The 18,479-nt window shown below is 41.0% G+C and overlaps 1 protein-coding gene across 3 annotated transcripts in view; it reads left to right on the plus strand.

Annotated features, from left to right (window-relative positions):
* Positions 1 to 18,479, plus strand: part of LOC127056310 (collagen alpha-3(IV) chain-like) — a 106,967-nt gene that overhangs the window by 79,062 nt on the left and 9,426 nt on the right. For all 3 annotated transcript variants that reach the window (XR_007775779.1, XM_050963980.1, XM_050963979.1), the window contains exons 34-46: positions 1,251 to 1,385; positions 2,173 to 2,271; positions 3,921 to 4,010; positions 6,850 to 6,989; positions 8,297 to 8,423; positions 8,712 to 8,792; positions 9,475 to 9,573; positions 10,610 to 10,660; positions 11,705 to 11,890; positions 12,526 to 12,656; positions 14,092 to 14,164; positions 15,854 to 15,925; positions 16,034 to 16,153. Coding sequence is in view for 2 of the 3 variants with exons in the window: in XM_050963980.1 (XP_050819937.1) it covers positions 1,251 to 1,385; positions 2,173 to 2,271; positions 3,921 to 4,010; positions 6,850 to 6,989; positions 8,297 to 8,423; positions 8,712 to 8,792; positions 9,475 to 9,573; positions 10,610 to 10,660; positions 11,705 to 11,890; positions 12,526 to 12,656; positions 14,092 to 14,164; positions 15,854 to 15,925; positions 16,034 to 16,153 (1,404 nt within the window). In the remaining variant the exon portion in view is untranslated. The remainder of the gene's footprint in view (positions 1 to 1,250; positions 1,386 to 2,172; positions 2,272 to 3,920; positions 4,011 to 6,849; positions 6,990 to 8,296; positions 8,424 to 8,711; positions 8,793 to 9,474; positions 9,574 to 10,609; positions 10,661 to 11,704; positions 11,891 to 12,525; positions 12,657 to 14,091; positions 14,165 to 15,853; positions 15,926 to 16,033; positions 16,154 to 18,479) is intronic.

An 18,479-nucleotide genomic window follows, 5' to 3' on the forward strand; every position in this document is an offset into this window, starting at 1 on the left:
ATTAAAACTTGAAACGTGATATTCTATCCCTTCCAGAATGCTTTTTCTTAGCATTAACTATTATAACTTTGTTACACGGGCACCAGCTTCCTCCTTGCACCCACTCTGCCCCAGGCCCCAGCCCCATTCCACTCCTTCCCCCAGACCCCCACCCCCCTCTTCCCATCCCCACTCTATCCCAGGCCCTGCCTGCACTCCACCCCTTCCCTGAAACCCCCTGCCTCACCTCTTCCCACCCTGCCCCCACCCCTTCCTGTCCCCACTCCCTCTTCCGACCCAGTTCCACCCCCTCCCCCAACTGTGCCCTGTCCCAGCTTCTCTCCTTACCCCCAGCACCTCCTGTATGCCACAAAACATCTGGGGTGGAGGGGGAGGAGTTGATTGGCAGGGTGCCGGTGGGTGGAAGGCACTCGAGGGGGAAGAGCTGGCTGCCAGCGGGTGCTAAGCACCCACTAATTTTTTTTCATGGGTGCTCCAGGTTTGGAGCACCCACCTATGCCTTCCTATGTAGATAAATGTCCAGTCTTTGAATCTTGCTAAATTCTTGGCCTTAACAAATTCCACAGTCCACTTATAAATTGAATGAAAAAGTATTTCCTTCTATCAGTTTTGAATTTGAAACCTTTTAATTTCATTGAATGTCCTCTTGTTTTCTGTTATGAGATGAGGAGAACAGAAGTTCCTCACCTACCTTCTCTAGACCATCAACTTTTAAAAATACTGTTATCAAGTCCCTTTTATTCATCTCCTTCCTAAAATAAACATTCCCAATCTTTTCAATCTCTCTTCGTATGAGAGTTGTTTTTTTTAATTTACACAATTTGTGAATTATTTCTGATGTGGGCATTCTAATTTCACCTCAGCAATCTCATTAAACAATTCACCATGAATCCATTCGTTGGTTAAATAATGATCTAAATAACATCATTTGGTTAGCCACACACTTGTGCACAGGCAACTCCAATTAAAACCAATGGGAATTTCTCATGATGAAATGATCAGGCCACTGGCATTCTGCTATTTCCTAGTAATAGTGGGAATGGAAGAAACCAAGTTGCCATTATCTTCTCAGCTGAGGGTGAAAAAAGAAGTCTTGTTGAAGACTGCTGCTTTTAAGAAGCTTGTTCTTCCACCTCTTTAGGGTAGTCACATACAGTCATTCTTGAAAACAGTAGTATATTTTTGTTCCTTTTCCATTTACTGTCTGCTAGTCATATTTCCTCCGCATATTTCATTATATTGCTTTGCAGGTTCTCCTGGCCTCCCAGGACTGAAGGGAAGAAAAGGTTTTTTAGGGGCAAAGGGTGAACCAGGTGATAAAGGATTTCCTGGGCCATTAGAGACCACAGGGAATCCTGGGGATAAAGGAGAACCAGGATCAAAAGGTACATCTCTTTTTCTATTTAATTTGAAAACAATTAGAGACAGATCATCCAAATTACAATTCAAACAGCCTGGCGACCCACAGCTTATCGGTTGCCAGGACTGACTTAGATTTGCTGGGTCCCAGGGCCAAAGCCCAAGCCCCACCGCCCAGGGCCAAAGTTGGAGCCAGAGGGCTTCAGCCCTGGATGTGGGGTTCAGGTTACAGCCCCCTGCCTGAGGCTGAAGCCCTTGAACTTTGGCTTCCCCACCTATTTTCTCTTTTAAATTACTTATTACAATCCATATCCTAAAAAGTAATATCAGTGTGATGTTATATCAGGTGTGATATGCTGTCATGTCAGTAGTGTATGAAGTTTAGTCATGTGTTTTGGGTATGCATGCATTTGCAAACATTTAATAACCCATGCATGCAAAGACTTATGTGTGCCCACCCATTGGGTATTTGTGAGCAACAGATGGAATGTGCTCACAAATACCCGATTTGCAAAGGTACGCTGGTATTTGCTAGCGCCATGCACATATGTACACAAGCTGCATACACTTAACCTTTACAATCAGGCTTGTGGTGTTATAGATGTTCAGATACTCTTTTTTTAATTCCATGTGAGAAATACTGGAAACTTTAACAGAGTGCCCTTGTATTTTGTAATGTGTTTGCTTGTAAGAGAATAACTCCAAATTAATCACTTCAGGCTCTATTTTTCCTTTTCTGCTGCTTTTAAGAGATGATTTAATGATATTATGAGATGCTGTTTTTAATTTTATTCCATACAATTGCTGCTATAGGATTTCCAGGAAGAATAGGTCTGAAAGGAGAAAGAGGAGATAAAGGTATTCAAGGATCAGCAGGGCTTGATGGGACATCAGGAATATCAGGTCTGCCAGGTATACAGCATCTGCTATGAAAACTAAAAGCTTAAATTTCTATAGCAGCATGTTTACAGTACTACATAGACTGTAGAGATGGTGGTAAGCACAAAGAAGAGTGCAAAACCATATTATTAATAATTTTATTTTATCTTATTATAACCTTAAAACTTTGATTACTTCACTTGAATTCTGTTAATCTACCTCTGCTGTGATTATTTGAAGCATTCCAAAATTATGAGCAGCTTCAAAAAGCTGCTAATTTACAAGAAAAAATCTGCCACCCCAAGGTTCCCTTCTTCCCAGATGTGGAATTCCACCAGAGTACATGGGTTTGATATGCAGGACAAGCAATATTAAGTCCTGAACCAATGACATGTCTAAGATCCAAATACCTCATGAGCCAGCAGAGCTAGAAATGGGTGCTTTGTACTATTGGAGAGATGTTTGGAATCCACTGTTTCCCCAGTGGTATAAAGCAATTGTAAGAAACTTCTAAAGTATTGTGGCATTAAGTTTGATAGAAAAGCTATTTTAGATACTTTAGAAGTTTTCTTATTTTAATTACAATTCTTCTCTCCCAATACATGATGTTGAGGGATGGTGTATTGAAAAGGGTTTATTGAGCCTGGACTGAGATGACATAGTTATTAACTCGGTTGTGGCTGTGCTACTTATGAGTGGTGCAGTCTTCTTAGGTTCATGTGGATAAAAGTTTGATGCCATATGCTGCATCACCATGTGTTCTTTTTAACTGTGTCTTTGAGATCATTTCTTTTTAGAAATCACATAATAATTAATTAAATAAGTAGAAATATATCTGGACTTGTGCTCACAAAAATAGCCCACACCAGGTGAGAAATAGTCCGTGTTAGATATCATTATTGATAGACCAAGTAGGCAACAGGAAGAGACCAGTACTAGTAATAAGAGAAAGCAGTAACTAGCAGGAAAGAATGCTGGTGCTCCAGCTCTGTCCCTCTTTTTAATGTCTCATGTAGAGCAGAACCAAACTTCATCTGTCTCTATATGCAGCGGAACCAGCCAAAGTATGCATTGTGTTTATCAGAGACATTAGGCATATGGGTGACAATTCTGAACTATATTAAATTGAAAAGTCACCAAACTAAAATGTGTCCACACTGACACAAGATAAGGTCATGAAGAAACTCCACAAACCACACAAAAAACTCTCAAATCCTCTCTAATCTTATTGCAAAGCATTTGGTGGATAGATAATGTAGGCCCTTGCAATGTGCCAGAAGGTCACCAGTCTCAGACCTACAAGGGAAGAAAAATCCAAAGCGAAAACAAAATCTTGATCTTTATGTCTGAAGTCCCTGATGGACTAGACTTGGGATATCACAGCTATGGAACTGCCATCCACAGGAACTAAGAACAACTGCTAACCTGCCAGTCTCCAGGTTGAAATACAAGATCCATCTCTTTGCCATAGCTTTCCAAAAATAGTAGTAGTAATGAAAAATCTATACATGTGCTGGGCAGAGGAAGAAATTATATTTAGACTATTAATTGATTTATACACTTCTGAGATGCCATGGCAATGAGCATGGGAATGGATACTGTGTGCTCATGATAAATGTACCAGGTAGCCTAAATCTGAGGCACACATGTTGAGACAATGTTGATACTTTGTCATCTGACAGGTCCCAAAGGATTTGTAGGTCTGCAGGGAATTCCTGGAAGACAAGGATTACCAGGACCTCCAGGAGACAGAGGTGATATGGGGGTGCCAGGTGAGTCTTCATAAAATCTTGTTACATATTCATATACTACATAGAAATAGCTGTACACTTACTGTGGGCACAATCCTGCAGAACCTACTCAGACAAGTAATCTTTACCCCCTGAAGTACCTATTGACCTTATTGGGACTATTTGAATCAGCAAGGATTGAGCCCTATATCTGTATATATGGAACATGATTATACTAAATTTCGTTCTACGTATGTACTTAGCGTGCAAATCTTGTAATAAATTTACTGAATAGTATTTTAACTTTACTTAGCTGTTTTAACTAAATCAGTAATTAAAACCTGCTCTTATGCATCTGTGGTTAACTTTCTTACGGGGCTTCAAGATGTTGTTGTTAGTATTTTGGAATAACATGTCAACGTATTAAAGTGAGATTGATCAACTTGAAAACAAGATTCAAATCCAGCTAAATAATGTTACTTTGCGAATTTTTTCCTGTGCTTTCATCTACTGTTTTCATCAGTTATGAAAGATGTGCCGAGACACTATTCGATATTGTTATAGCAACAGCAGTACAATTTGACTCATATGAGGCTCCTGCTATGCCTTTTTTTTTTTTTTGGTCCAATTGACTCATCTTTTCTAAGGTGAGAAGAAAAGCATGATGTGTCTGCATGGGTGGAGACTAGCAGAAGTGCCATGCAGGACCTGTACAGTGTTTCTGGAGAATGCAGTTAGAATTGGGCTGATATGTAGCAGTTTTATCTTGACATATAGTCACATGCCAGCCATGTGGTCATGGGTCTCTCTGAGGGAACTCCTGCTTGGAGTGAAAGCAGAAATGATTCCCTCAATGTATTTAGAGACCTATAAAGTGAGGGAGAGAAGCTTGCGAATCCACTGTGAGCACTGATGAGGAACAGCTCAGATTTTGCTGCAGAGTGCTGATATTTGGGCCGCTGTGGAAGAGTAAGAGGCTGGCTAAAGAACTCATGGTCAAGATCCCACAAGGATGTTGGGAGCCATACACACAAATAATATACATAATTTACAATTAATTTCATGCAAAATGCAATGATCAAGTTGAGAAATAAGCTCTCAGAAATCAAGATACAATAACTGTCTGCTTAACTTTGTAGTTATGTTCCTGAAAATGCTACTTTAAGCGAAATGATGTTAAGCTAATCCAATTTCCCCATAAGAATTAATGTAAATAGGGGGGGTTAGGTTTTTGGTTGAGATGGTGAAGTCAGAGGGTGGAAGAGGGTAGGATATTTCCCAGGGAATGCCTTGTAAATGATGAACTAGCATTCGGCTGAGCCCTCAAGGGTTAACACTTGGTTGTTAATGCAGCCTCACACTCTATAAGGCAGCACGAATGGAGGGAGAGAGAGACAGACAGACAAACACCCCATGTGTGTGAGATGAGCATTGCCCCTTTAAGTACGCTGATCCCACTCTAAGTACTTTGCCTTTTTAGTAGATCAGCAAATTGAGACAGCAGCTGCTGCCAGCAAGCTCCCTCCATCCTGAGCCCTGTTGTGTCCCCCCTACCCCCTGTGGAGATGGGGTAAAGGAACAGGGGGCAGGAGCGGAGGGAGGGGGACACCCTGACATTAGCACGCCTCTTACCCCCTGCCCTCCCACACAGCAAGCAGGAGGCTCCCAGGAGCAGCTCCAAGGCAGAGGGCAGGAGCTGCATACGGCAGTGGGAGGGACAGCTGAACTGCCTGGCAATTGATCGTCTGCTGTGTGGCTGCCGCACAGGGAATTTAGGGGAGTGGGGAGCTGCTAGGGGGGCTGCTGGTTCACCCTGGTTCCAAGCCCGTACCAGCTAGCTCCGACGGGCTGCTCTTTCTGCAAGCAGTGGACAAAGCAGGCGGCTGCCAAAGATGTTATAAGGGAACATTCCACAACTTTAAACTAGCATGTTCTCTGATCAGCAACATAACAATGAAAAAACATTAACCAGGATGACTTTAAGTGAGGAGTTACTGTATTCCAAAAGGTGAAGCTGAAAGCTCAAATTTAATTGTTCTTGTCCTTATGCCTTATGGTCTCTTCATATCACTATGTATTTTTGTCAACTGACCCAATATGTGATGATATACCAATTTGTATAAGATTACAGAAGAAAATTTTGTTTTACACTTTGGGCTAAATTTATTACTCTGTGCACTATTTTTTAAGCAGACCTCATTTTAACCTCAAATTGTGTGCCTGCAATTAACTGGAGGTATAAATGATACAATTTAGCAGTGTGACTATCTGATTTTCCTTGTATATTAATGTTGTGCCTAACTGCTATAATTTCTGCAACTCCAATTAATAGCAGGCACAAAACAGCACCCACAGAATTTAAAGCCATTAAAAAATGTAGGGCATCACACCAATCTTGCAAAACATGATTGACACAAAATTCACAGGAAAATGCTGGAGGAATGTGGTGATAGAGGAAAACTCTTCTAGGATCATCTCAAAGACTTCAGGTCTGATGCTCGAAAATTGATCCAAGAGTTATTTCAGGGATATTTCCCCCAAACTTCTATTATTAAAGTATTAGGAAAATGTCTTGATTTGCTGAAGTTAAACAAAGACAGAACTCGTTAAGATTGCTTGTGATAGCAGCTAATAAATGCAATGTACCTTCTGTAACTCATAACCTATACTATCTCAACTTTGCTGTTTTCCCTTACTACTTTTAATTGCAACCATTTCTTTTAAAATGTATGTAAGAAAATAAAGTGTACTGTCAATTATTTGTTTTTCTTTAATGAAGGGTTGGTAACTAAAAAAGTAGGCCATAAAGCATAGGAAGTATCTAGTATGATATGTAAGGATGATGCTTTTGAGAGTGATACCTATATTTGCATCACTCCAGGTTCTAAAGGGGAGAGAGGATCTCAAGGTTTACCAGGACCATCCGGTGCACAAGGCCCTCCAGGCCTTCTTGGTTTTCCAGGTGATAAAGGAGAACCAGCTAGTTCATTATCTGGGCCTCCAGGAAAACCAGGACCAAAGGTACAGCAAGAAGACAACGGATAAGCTATGGTAATGACACAATAGGCAGCACCTTTGAATGCGGATGAAATAATCTGAAGTATAAGTAAGGGCAGAAAATTATTATGGAGCAAACCAACCCATTCAGTGCTGTAGGGAAATAATCTCCCGTTGATGAGAAATATTGAAATCCTATTCTGTCAACATTTTAGGAGAAATCAATGAGTTGGGTTTTTTCCCTTGGGTCCAAGAGTTTCATATTTTTAAAGATGGAACCTTTTGGAATAATTTTCATATTTTTATTTATGAAGACTGGTCCTTTCGAGAATAAGAACTGGTACTTAAAATATTTACTGACTATTATCAAGTGGTACAGAAAAAAAAAAACAATTTTTCACATATAAAGAAAATAGCACAGTTTTAAAGTTGTGCTATCGGTTTTTGATGAAGTAGTAATGTCATGATGAAACATGAGTTGTTACTTTTTTAAACAGTTCAACTTTCTCTAGAAAACTTAGGCCATGTGACTGTAATTCAGTGTCACATATTCAGGTCCAGGAGCAGCTAAAACCCACTTTTTCAAAGGCAAATTAACTGTAATCTATTTTACTTGCTGCATAAGATAATTTGAAATGTGTGGATCATCTTGTATGTTGTATTATACCTTAGGCATTCCATCCAATCTGTGAGTCTTGATTTTTATACCATGATCATGCCTGTTCTATCTAGGCACCATTACTTATTATCCTGGACCTATATGTAAGAACATACAAATTATATTGGGTTGGACCAATTATCCATCTACTTCAGAGCCTTGTTTTTGTCAGTGGCCTAAACCAGATAATTCAGATGAAGGTGGAAATTAAAAAAAAAAAAAAAAAAAACTCATCCGGACATTTGTGTACAACTATATATTATGGAGAAATTAATTCCCAGCCCCACAGAGGGTGACCATTTTATATTCAGGAGCGGTTAAACCAACTAGTGTAAATGCAGATAAAGTGTATGTGCTGCTGGTGATACTGAGTGTGGGGGAAAATAGAGACCAGAGGTTCAAGGAACTGCTTTGTGAGATAAAATACATTGGACATGTGTTTTAGAAACTAAGATCTCTCTTTGAAACCATCAGTGGTGCATTATAAAATTTTAGGAGCAACATTTCATATGCCTACTTTTATATTATTTTCTGTGTGCAGATCATCTCAAATAGCCATGATTATATTCACATCAGCTTTAATAGATGTGATTTTTTTAAATGCTACTAATTCAATATGCATTTTAACTTAATGAAACACTTATCCAAAATGTATTTGGCTGCTGCTTCTTAGGGTGATCCAGGTCCCCCAGGAGAAATGGGAAGAAAAGGGGAAAGAGGATCACCAGGTCAGCCAGGACTTGTAGGAGAACCTGGACTAGCTGGAAACAGGGGGGACTGTGGAAAACCAGGAGCTCCAGGTGAGTTTTGATTTTGGAAAATGGTGAGATTTTACATGTTTTTAGCAAAAGGGAATCTCCTCCAAATCCTCCAACAAAAATAACTAGGCCAGTTCCTCAGCTGATGAGAGTTAGCAAAGGACTATTGAAATTAAGGGAGCTTGTGCTAGTTTACATCAGCTGAGAATCTGGTTAAAATAAAATAACAGTAGATCTAGAAAACCATTAACTCTGGATCCAGTATTGACTTGAATTCAGGGTGATGCAGCTTTTTCTTCTTTTTCTCCCAAACTCTCCCCCCATTTACAGGGCCATCTAAATGTGCTGGAGATACTGGCGCTAAAGGCTGCAAGGGGGTGGCAGGACTGAGAGGCACTGAAGGCCCTCCAGGTTGGATTTTTATCCTCTCTCTTATTTCTTTCCCAGCTCTCTGCGTTCTTGTTTCTTTTCTCTGTTGGCATGAGATAGTTGAGATTTTCAGTTTCTTCTGAGTTTTTTGCAAATTACTTTTATATATTTTTGAAATTGAGTTCTAAGCTTCTTTTAACATTTCCATGATAAAGCTATAAGTACAGTTTTATAAAGTTTTAGTACAGTTTTAAACCCAGAGAAAGGATTTTTAAAAAATCCGGACACTAAAGATAGCAGGGAGTTGTAAGAGCCTCACAAGTGGTGAGAAAGGCCTGCTCTACCTTATGAAAGATCATTCAGATATCCACAGTGGATGAAAAAACCAAGATTTAGTTTCTTTTCTACTTCTGGCTATCAGAGAAGAGAGCAAAAAAGACAGAGCATGACAGTTCATTGCTAGAGTAATCAAGATCAGAACACTGATACATACAGGGAGTTGTATAAGTATCTACTATACATTTTATTGAAGTGAAAACAATGGGGGAAATAGCCATTATCAACAAAATTAGTATTGAATATTGTCATGGCCAGATTCCGGTCTCATTTACACCAAGGTAAATCTGAAGTAGTGCTGTTGACTTCCATGAAATTACTTTAGATTTATACTAGTATAAGAGAGGTCAGATAAGTAAAAATGAAAATGACAGTTTATAATTCTCAGGTGCAATAGGAGCCCCTGGAGCTGACGGAGCTGTTGGGGAAAGAGGGAATCAAGGACGGGATGGTATTCCTGGCTCCCCAGGGGAAAAGGGAGAACGAGGTACTGCAGTATAATATTTTCATTATATTTTAAACTCATTTCCTTTCCTGTTCACAATTCTTGTCACTCCTGTGGGCTAAAAGAGAAATCCCTGAAGTACAAAAATTATTTTGGTAACTAAAAGGTTTCTTTCACACTTCACAAACTTTCTGTATGGATTTTGCATAGGACATCAAAATACAGTATATACACATGACTCCTGAATGACATTTCTGGTTTATCATGATCATTACATAATCCATTTTAATGTCTGCTTCTACAAAGGTAAGGGTATTGCTGCTAACGTCTTAGGTGACCTCAAAAATGCTCTAAGAGTTAGAGATTTTACACGTTTATGATGAAGCAACAGCCTCAACTTCTAGATGGAATAAGAGCTTAGCAGCCAATCTTGGGTTTACTCGTATGAATAAAATTACTCACCTGCCTACATCTTTGCAGGATCCAGCCCTTCAACTCTCAAATACTTCAGTTAGATGCTCTTCCTCTTTTTCCCCAGCAGCCACAGAAAGTTACAGTTCTTCCTCATTTACAGAGGAAAAGTGTTTTCACATTTTTAGCCTCAAGGTTCTTGTTTGTGTTTTAGTATAAAAACAGATATTCAGTATTTTTTCTTCATATCGAGTTCTTAATAATGACTGTCATATTATTTTCACTTTTCACATACGCAAGTTTCTTTTCTCATTTTTCTTAGTTGCTGATTTAAAACAAAGTCAGTGTTTTTCCTGGCTTTTTCTTCAGTTTGGGTGTGTGTGTGTGTGTGTGCGTGTGTGAGAAAATAGGCTTTAGCACTGGTAAAATAAGCATTAAATATGACTGTAAAATGTGCCTCCCACATAAAAAAAGATGGTACTTCATTTGTATTTCCGAGTAGCAGCATAACACAAATCCAAACTAATAAAGATTTTTCAGATAATTACAATGTGATGTTTGATCTAGTATATATTGAACAAATGTATGGAATGTTAGATGAATATAACATGTATCTTCCACCAGTGCTTAGGGTCTGTTGAGTCGCACGTGAAATGTTATTTTGCAGGTGCGCCAGGGTGGCAGATTAAAGGCCCGCAAGGTATTTCTGGTCCTAAAGGTGAGTTTTCTTTTCAGATACCATAAGTTTGGTTTTTAAACAGGTTTGGGGATTTTTTTGCTCCTTTTTTAAGCCAAATTCTGCACTTGGATGCTTAAATTGTCATTTAGGCTCTTTAAAAAGAGAGAGAGTGAGGCTGTAGTTAAAACCAGTGATCTGGCCGTATTTGTTAGGTTTCAAGATGTCTTACCTGTACAGTTAAGTCTATATAATACAGAGAAATCAGGGACATATTTTCTGCTTTTATAAAGGTGTAGTCAAGCACAGGAGTCCAGTTTTGTTTTTTATTGCAGTTTGATTATCAGGAAATGTTCTAACACAGGTAGCTGTTGCTACTGTGCACTAACCATCGTCTGCCAGAATAAAAGAAAGCCACATCCATTTCTTTTCATGTAAATTCCTTTTCACTTTTTTTCAGCTCTCTTCTTGTACCTACATGGCTGGAGTTGCAAGAGGGGGAAATGATTTCCTGAGCGTGACAACAGCAGTTCCCAGTCTCTGTGTTTTGCATTGTTTTTCTAGTACTGAGAGAGATCCAATAACATCCCTCAGTAATGAAAAGATTTCCCTTCACATGTAAAATAAGGAGTTCAAGAACAGCACTATGAACAAAATAAGTCAGTTCTGGATCCTGATATTTTTAGCTGTGGCTTGGTTTAAAAGGATTTGCCAGTTCCATCTGCAAAACTATAGCATTTTTTTTATCATGGCAACCAAGAATCCCATGCTGTTCTTTCTTCCTCATATCTTTCCAATCCTGTGTCAAAATAACTCCTTTGCACAGCCAAGCTCTCCAGTGCAGTCTCAGAGGAACAGCAGCATGTTACCTGTCCCACAGTTAGTGCTGCCTACCCTGAGCTACATTGCCTTATAACAAGAAGTTGTCTCGTGTAACAGACGGGCACTTGGCACCTACTCTGACAACAGTCCCATTTTCAACATATAATAAATGTGTGCATTCTTGGTTGTCGGGATTCTGAAAGTAATGGCTGCCTTCCTGAAAATTATCTCAGAACTTATTATGCAACTTTTTATGTTTCACAGGAATCAAAGGTGACGTGGGGATTCCTGGTTGTCCAGGACCAGAAGGTATTAAAGGTCTAATGGGGGATCCAGGACCAATTGGACCTCCTGGATTGAATGGAAAGCCAGGATTCCCAGGTGCACCAGGCATAATGATTCCCGGCCAGAAAGGAAATAGAGGTCTTGCCGGAGTGGATGGGAGACAGGGTGTGTTGCTCTTATTTCTTATTGATGCAAAAAGAAGTTTTAGTATCTAGTGGAGATGGTTTGGCAAATCTAGACTCACCGGTGACGGGGGCTTATGCACTTTCTGATTAAACAGATAATTGCTTTATCAGTTGGTGTATCTTTCCCACTGCAGAACCCGACGTATGTCCACACAGTGAAACATAAAATCAAAATAACATAATGGATCTCAATGCATGAACCACATCTTTGCTAAAATCGCAATACCTCCCTTGACCCCTACATAAACCTATTTTCCCTTGGATCCTGCACCAGGCCTGGGCCAACGGGTTTGCACAGGTATTAGCAAGAGCCTACTTAAAGGCAAGGAGGTAGCACTGGTGTCACTTATAGCCTAATTTGGTAACTGATGCAGGGTGCAGGATGGAAATAACCCAGCTTTCAACCCAGACTTCAGGTTGTATGTGCAGGGCTGGCAGTTGGAAAAAATACACGTTTATGCTTCTTGCTCTGGAATCATCGAGGGACAATGAATGTGGAGCCCCATGATGCCACTTCTGCAGAGTCAATTTCCATGGCAGAGCTGTGCTGTAAATAATGCTGCCATGAAATATGCCTACTGGTTGCCTTTACTGATTCAGCACTTTTTAATGTAGGTATTCCTGGTATTCCAGGATCTTCTGGAACTCCTGTGTACAGCATAAAAGGAAACAAAGGTATTAGAGGTATAGATGGCATACCAGGACCACCAGGATTGGTAGGCAACATTGGTCCTCAAGGTTTAACAGTAAGTGAAAATGAATACTCCTTTCTCACTCACTTTTTAATTTCACAGTTTTGGTGAAAATTACGCCCCAAAAAGTTGTGATGTAAGAAAGAAATTAAGGTGAAGTCCTTGTGCATAAGCTTCAGAGGGCATCTGTGATAAATGAAGGGATGGGCGGGTAGCTCCCTTTTATAGACACCCAGCCAGCCAGTTAGCTGTTCTCTACTTGCTTCACCTGTAAAGGGTTAAAATAACCCATAGGTAAAAGGAAGGGAGTGGGCACCTGACCAAAAGAGCCAATAGGAGGGCTAGAACTTTTTAAACTTGGGGGAAAAAAGCTTTCCCTTTGTCTCTCTGTCTGTTGTCCTCGTGGAGAGGAGACACAGAGCAGCAATGCTGTAAGAAGCTTGTGCCGGGTATGAAAAATCATACCTAGAAACTACTCATTTGAAACCCTAGATATGTAAGTAGATCAGGAAATGTCTAGGAAGATGCAATTTGGTTTATCTCTTTTATTTCTGTAAGGCTTATGTACTCCTCTGTGCTAATCCCCAAATGCTTTTGTTTTGCTTGTAACCTTTAAGCTAGACCTCAAGCAAACCATTCTTGATGCTTAATTATTGTGTTTCCTCTTTTTAAATCTAGCAATAGCCAAAGTTCCAGATGTATTTTCTTTTTGTTTTTAATAAAATTTACCTTTTTTTAAGAACAGGATTGGTTTTTTTGTGTCCTAAGAGGTTTGTGCATATGTTGTTTAATTAGCTGGCGGCAACAGGTGATTTGCTTTGTTTTCTTTCTCAACTCTTCCCCAGATGAGGGGTGAAAGGTCTTTAAGGGTACCCCATGGGGAGGAATTCCTAAGTGTACCTTCCTGTGTTCAGAATTGTTTTTTTTTGCATTTGGGTGGTGGCAGCATCCACCCATCCAAGGTCAGAGAGAAGCTGTAACCTTGGAAGTTTAATACAAGCCTGGCGTGGCCAGTATTAATAGTTAGAATCCTTGCAGGCCCCCACCTTCTGCACTTGAGGTGCCAGAGTGGGGAATCAGCCTTGACAGCATAGAACACATCACCATGAATTTATAGTAGTTTCCTTGCTTTTGCTGTTTTATCATTCCTGAGTGTAGCTCTTGATGGACGAAATTCTGTTTACTTGTTTACTTCTTAGCAGTGGGCAGAATATTGTTAGTGTGCTTGCAAACACGTACGGTCAGTTGTTGTCTGATTATAGTATGTTTGTAGGCCCATTTTGCAATAGCTCAGATATTTCCCCTTTGGACATTCTCTCTCAATTTTTAGTTGAGTTGTATAAATTATTGAACATGTTTTGTGTCATTCTGTTTGCCTGAAAAATAGCATAGTCAGTAACATATCAAATTCTGAGTAAAAACCCAGACAGTATATCTTGCAGTGTCTGAATACTGCTATGATTTTTCTTCATGCTTGTCTGACTTGCAGGGAGTTGAAGGCATCCCAGGCAATGCAGGCCCTAGTGGTGAACCTGGCTTTCCAGGACTTCCAGGTGTAACAGGTATTCACCTATTTATTAAACAGACTTTTTGTGGACAGCACAGTGCCAGTTTTATAACTGGAGACATGGAACCTTCTTAGGGCTTGGCTACACTGGAGAGTTGCAGCGCTAGTGGTGGGTTTACAGCGCTGCAACTTAGTAACTGTCCACACCTGCAAGGCACATCCAGCGCTGCAACTCCCTGGCTGCAGCGCTGGCTGTACACCTGGTCTGCTTGGGGTGTAACGATTGTAGCGCTGGTGATGCAGCGCTGCTCATCAAGTGTGGCCACCAAAAGCGCTGTTATTGGCCTCCAGGGTATTAGGAGGTATCCCAGAATGCCTGCTCACAACAAACCGGAAGAATGGCTAAACTCCGAGCTTCCCCAAGCTGCTTATCTAAAAAAACAAACACAGCTGCTGTTTGCTCCAGCGAGAGCGGAGGCAGGCAGGGGAATTGCTGTGGAAGGTTCACAGCTGTTTGCTTGAAGACAGAAGTCACACGGCAGAGGGGGAAGGGGGAGTCCGTGTTGAGCAGCTGCTTATGTGGTCTGAAGGCTATTTAGGAGTGCATAATTTGCATTTAGTGAATAAGAGAGGGGTGGGGGAAGGGCTAGAAACTTTTAAATTGATTGCAGGTTGGTGATGTGTATGTTCTAGTCCTTAGAACTTGCAGCAGGGAGCTGATAGATCCAAAAATCCACTCTCTCTCTCTCCCCCACGTTCCCCCTCACCCCCCTCTTTTGAAAAGCACATTGCAGCCACTTGAACGCTGGGATAGCTGCCCAGAATGCACCACTCCCAACAGCGCTGCAAATGTGGCCACACTGCAGCGCTTTCCCTACACAGCTGTACGAAGACAGCTGTAACTCCCAGCGCTGTATAAGTGTAAGTGTAGCCATACCCTTAGTAAAACGTGGCTGTAGAAGGGTCAGAGATGGAAAGTTCACCAGAAGACCAAGTTTGCTCACAACTCATCCTCTCCGGGTTGTTTTATTGCAGAGATTCTGGTTTAGCCCAACCTGACACAAACTCAATAAAAAGCATCTGCCTTCCCTCTATGCAATTTTTCAGTCAATAAACTCACTATACAAAACAGGGTGACTCCTATGGGTTTATGAGACCTTTCAGCCATGGTTTCTAGTCAGCACAGCCAATTTTACCCTATTCCTATCCACCAGGATCCATCACTATGCACAAGAACACTGTAAGAATTTGAGGGAAGGTTTGCCAAATGATTCTTTGGGATACATTCCACCCATAGCTGATTGATTTTACGTAAAAATGTTATGGGGGTTGGGATGAGGATACATCTTTAGTTTGCCACAACCCCAGTTCTTCGGGTCAGGGACTGTCTTTTATGTTTGCATAGCACCTGGTTGGGCTTCTGTATGCTATTTTAATACAGGATAATGCATTTTATTGCCAACACAGCCCTGGGCAAATGACCAGGATTCCATCCCATATTTGGCAGCTGTTAAAAATAAATATCTGTATTATTGTAAATTGACTATATTTTATATGTAAATAATTGAGCATCAGTAATCATGGAACCCTACAGTGCCATTTTTACCAAGTAAACAGTCACTGTAGCTTTTTTGTTAAGACTCTGTGAGATCTTGTACCTGGAGGATTCTGAAATGAATCTCTGAAAACACCGACAGTTCTTTTGGCTTCTACAATCATGCATGCGTCTACCCTTCCTTTTTAGGAGAAAAGGGTAATCGAGGACCCCCTGGACCAATGGGTGCAGCTGGACCTATCGGACCAAAGGGTCCCCCTGGTAACCATTATTGCAGTCCTTCTCATTCTAGTGCCCCAAAACTTTGTTTTTGGGGGGGTGAGATGTTAATATAAAGCATTCAGCTCTTTGTTGTATTTCCACTCTTAGGTCAGCCTGGAGCACCTAGTAAAGCAACATATATCCCAGGAAACCAAGGACCTGCTGGATCACCTGGAAGCCCAGGACTACCAGGAGAACCAGGACCTCAAGGGCCACCAGGATTACATGGTATATGTTTTACCATTTGCCTAGGCTACTTGATGAGACTTGTTCATGGTTGGCTGGCACCCTGAATTTCTGCATAGACACATTTATCTCTCTTAATATCACTTTCCTTTTTTATTGTTTTTTAGTGTTATATTGACAGGCTCCTGTTCATAACTTTACCCCTAGTTCACTGGGTTGGTGAGCAGTTCCCTTAACATAGACCTGTGCAAAAAACAATGCACAAACATTTTTGTCATGCTGTTCACAATTTCCTTTTGAGCAGATTCATAACAGTTATAGTTGTAAAAGGTGATTCATCTTGACAAAAAATACCTGTTATAATACATAACGAAATGTGTATCTCTTTCAGGGGTTGACCTCACAGCATTTTTGTTTATGATAGTCATGCGGGGGGCATTTGTTTTGGGTTTTTGTCTACTTTATGTCAGCTCAGAAATTGCTTTTTGAAGTATCCTGGCCCCCATCAGGATGAGTATTCTCATCCCAAAGGTTCTTAAATGAAAGACAGGAGCCAAGTAATCTCATCCCACTTCCTCTCTACTCCTGTTCCCTTTTTTGTTTTCACTTTCCCGACAACGTACCTCTGATTCTTACCATCTCAGTCAGAAAGTTCCAAAGGAGACCCTCCTCCCACTGAGTGGAGAGCCTTTTGATCTCTTTCCATTTTAGCTTAGCTGATCTTGCCTCTTAGACATCTCTCAGACTAAAGGAGGGGATGAGACCAGCCAGCAGGGAAGTGGAGTAGATCAGGCATGCCAGAGAAGTGGATATTCCTAGCAGAAGCACATAAGGCCAGTTATAACTACTGAAAATCCTGAACCAGCACCTCTTAGCAACCAAAATCAATTTCTGTTTCATGCTATGGTCTTCCTCTGAAATCTGGCCAGTCCTTAAGGTGTAAGCTTCCCAAGATTTAGCCAGTTACCTGATGGTTAACAAAAGCATAGAATAAAGGAATATTTTTGTCTCTTACAAGAAAATGTATCTTATATTGGAATCTAAATTATTTATGCATCTAAGAGCAGCAACTCGTACCGTTTTGGATTGCTATTGTACCTCTGGAAAATTTCAATAAAACAACAAATGCTGCAAAAGGTATATAGTTGGGCCTCGATTTACACTATGGTTACGATCTAGAAAAAACATCGTGCAAATAGAAATTGCATAAAAAGATACCAAGGGTCTATGGGAAATAAGAGGTTAGGTTCCAGGTTCGCAAGATGACCTCCCTAATTTATCCAATACGGTTTTATTTAAAAATTTTAATGAAATTTAAACTTGCTACTAACCTTTACTGATGCTGAGGATGAACTTGATATGATAATGATAATGCTGTTTAAGTCAGAATGCCGACGGTTCATCTGGGGTGTCTGGGGAGGCCAGGGAGCGTGAAGCAATGGCATAGCCAGGTTAGGACACTTTGGTGGGCCCCAACTTCAGGTGGGTGGGCATTGATGGGGGCAGGGATGGTAGGCAGGAAGGATCAGGGCCTCCGCCCCTCACCCCCTCAGCCGACCTTGTGGGGGGTCAATGGACACTCCGCTCAGGAGCCCCCACACCCCAGTGGTGCACCCAGGGAGCAGGGTCAGGGTGCAGGGGACCCCACTCTACCGGCCCGGTGCTTGCTCCATTCTGCCTGCCCAGCCCTCCAGTCGGAGAGTGGATTCGGGGTGCAGGGGCTTGCCTGCTCCCCAGCTGGAATGCTAGGTGGGTGAAGTGGGGTGCCAGCCCCCCCTGGTGTGCACCTGGGGCACGGGGGGGCCTGGGCAGAGTGTCCATCACCCCCCCACAAGGACAGGTTCAGGGGGTTAGGGGAGGCAGCCTCCCTCCTGCCTATCCTCTCCTACCCCCGTCATTGCCCACTCACCCAAAGTCCGGGCCCACCCAAGTGTCCCATCCTGGCTGTGCCACTGATCTGCGCATCTCGGTTACCACGCCACACCATGTAAAAGAGAATCCATACCATGTACAAAAATAAAGGGCCACAATTAATTTACCGTGCATAACTGAAACCATGCAAAAAAACCCATGTAAATCGAGGCCTGACTGTGTTAATTTTATTGTTAGTTTTGTAACAATTTATTGTGAAAATTAAAACTTTCTACATATAGCTACTATTTTTATATCATCTTCCTAATTTATTTGATGCAAAATCTGGTAGAAATATTATAGAATTCTGACTCTAAAGCATTGGATTCTATAGAAAATTGTGCCACAGTATCTGCTATTATGAAGCTGCACTCAGGTGTTGTTTGTCTGGCTGGCTGTTTTTGTTTTGTTTGTTTTTTGTAATTGGTAATTGTGCATATGTATAATAATTATTTTT

Source organism: Gopherus flavomarginatus, chromosome 8, assembly GCF_025201925.1.
Source record: "Gopherus flavomarginatus isolate rGopFla2 chromosome 8, rGopFla2.mat.asm, whole genome shotgun sequence".
Classification (NCBI taxonomy): domain Eukaryota; kingdom Metazoa; phylum Chordata; order Testudines; family Testudinidae; genus Gopherus; species Gopherus flavomarginatus.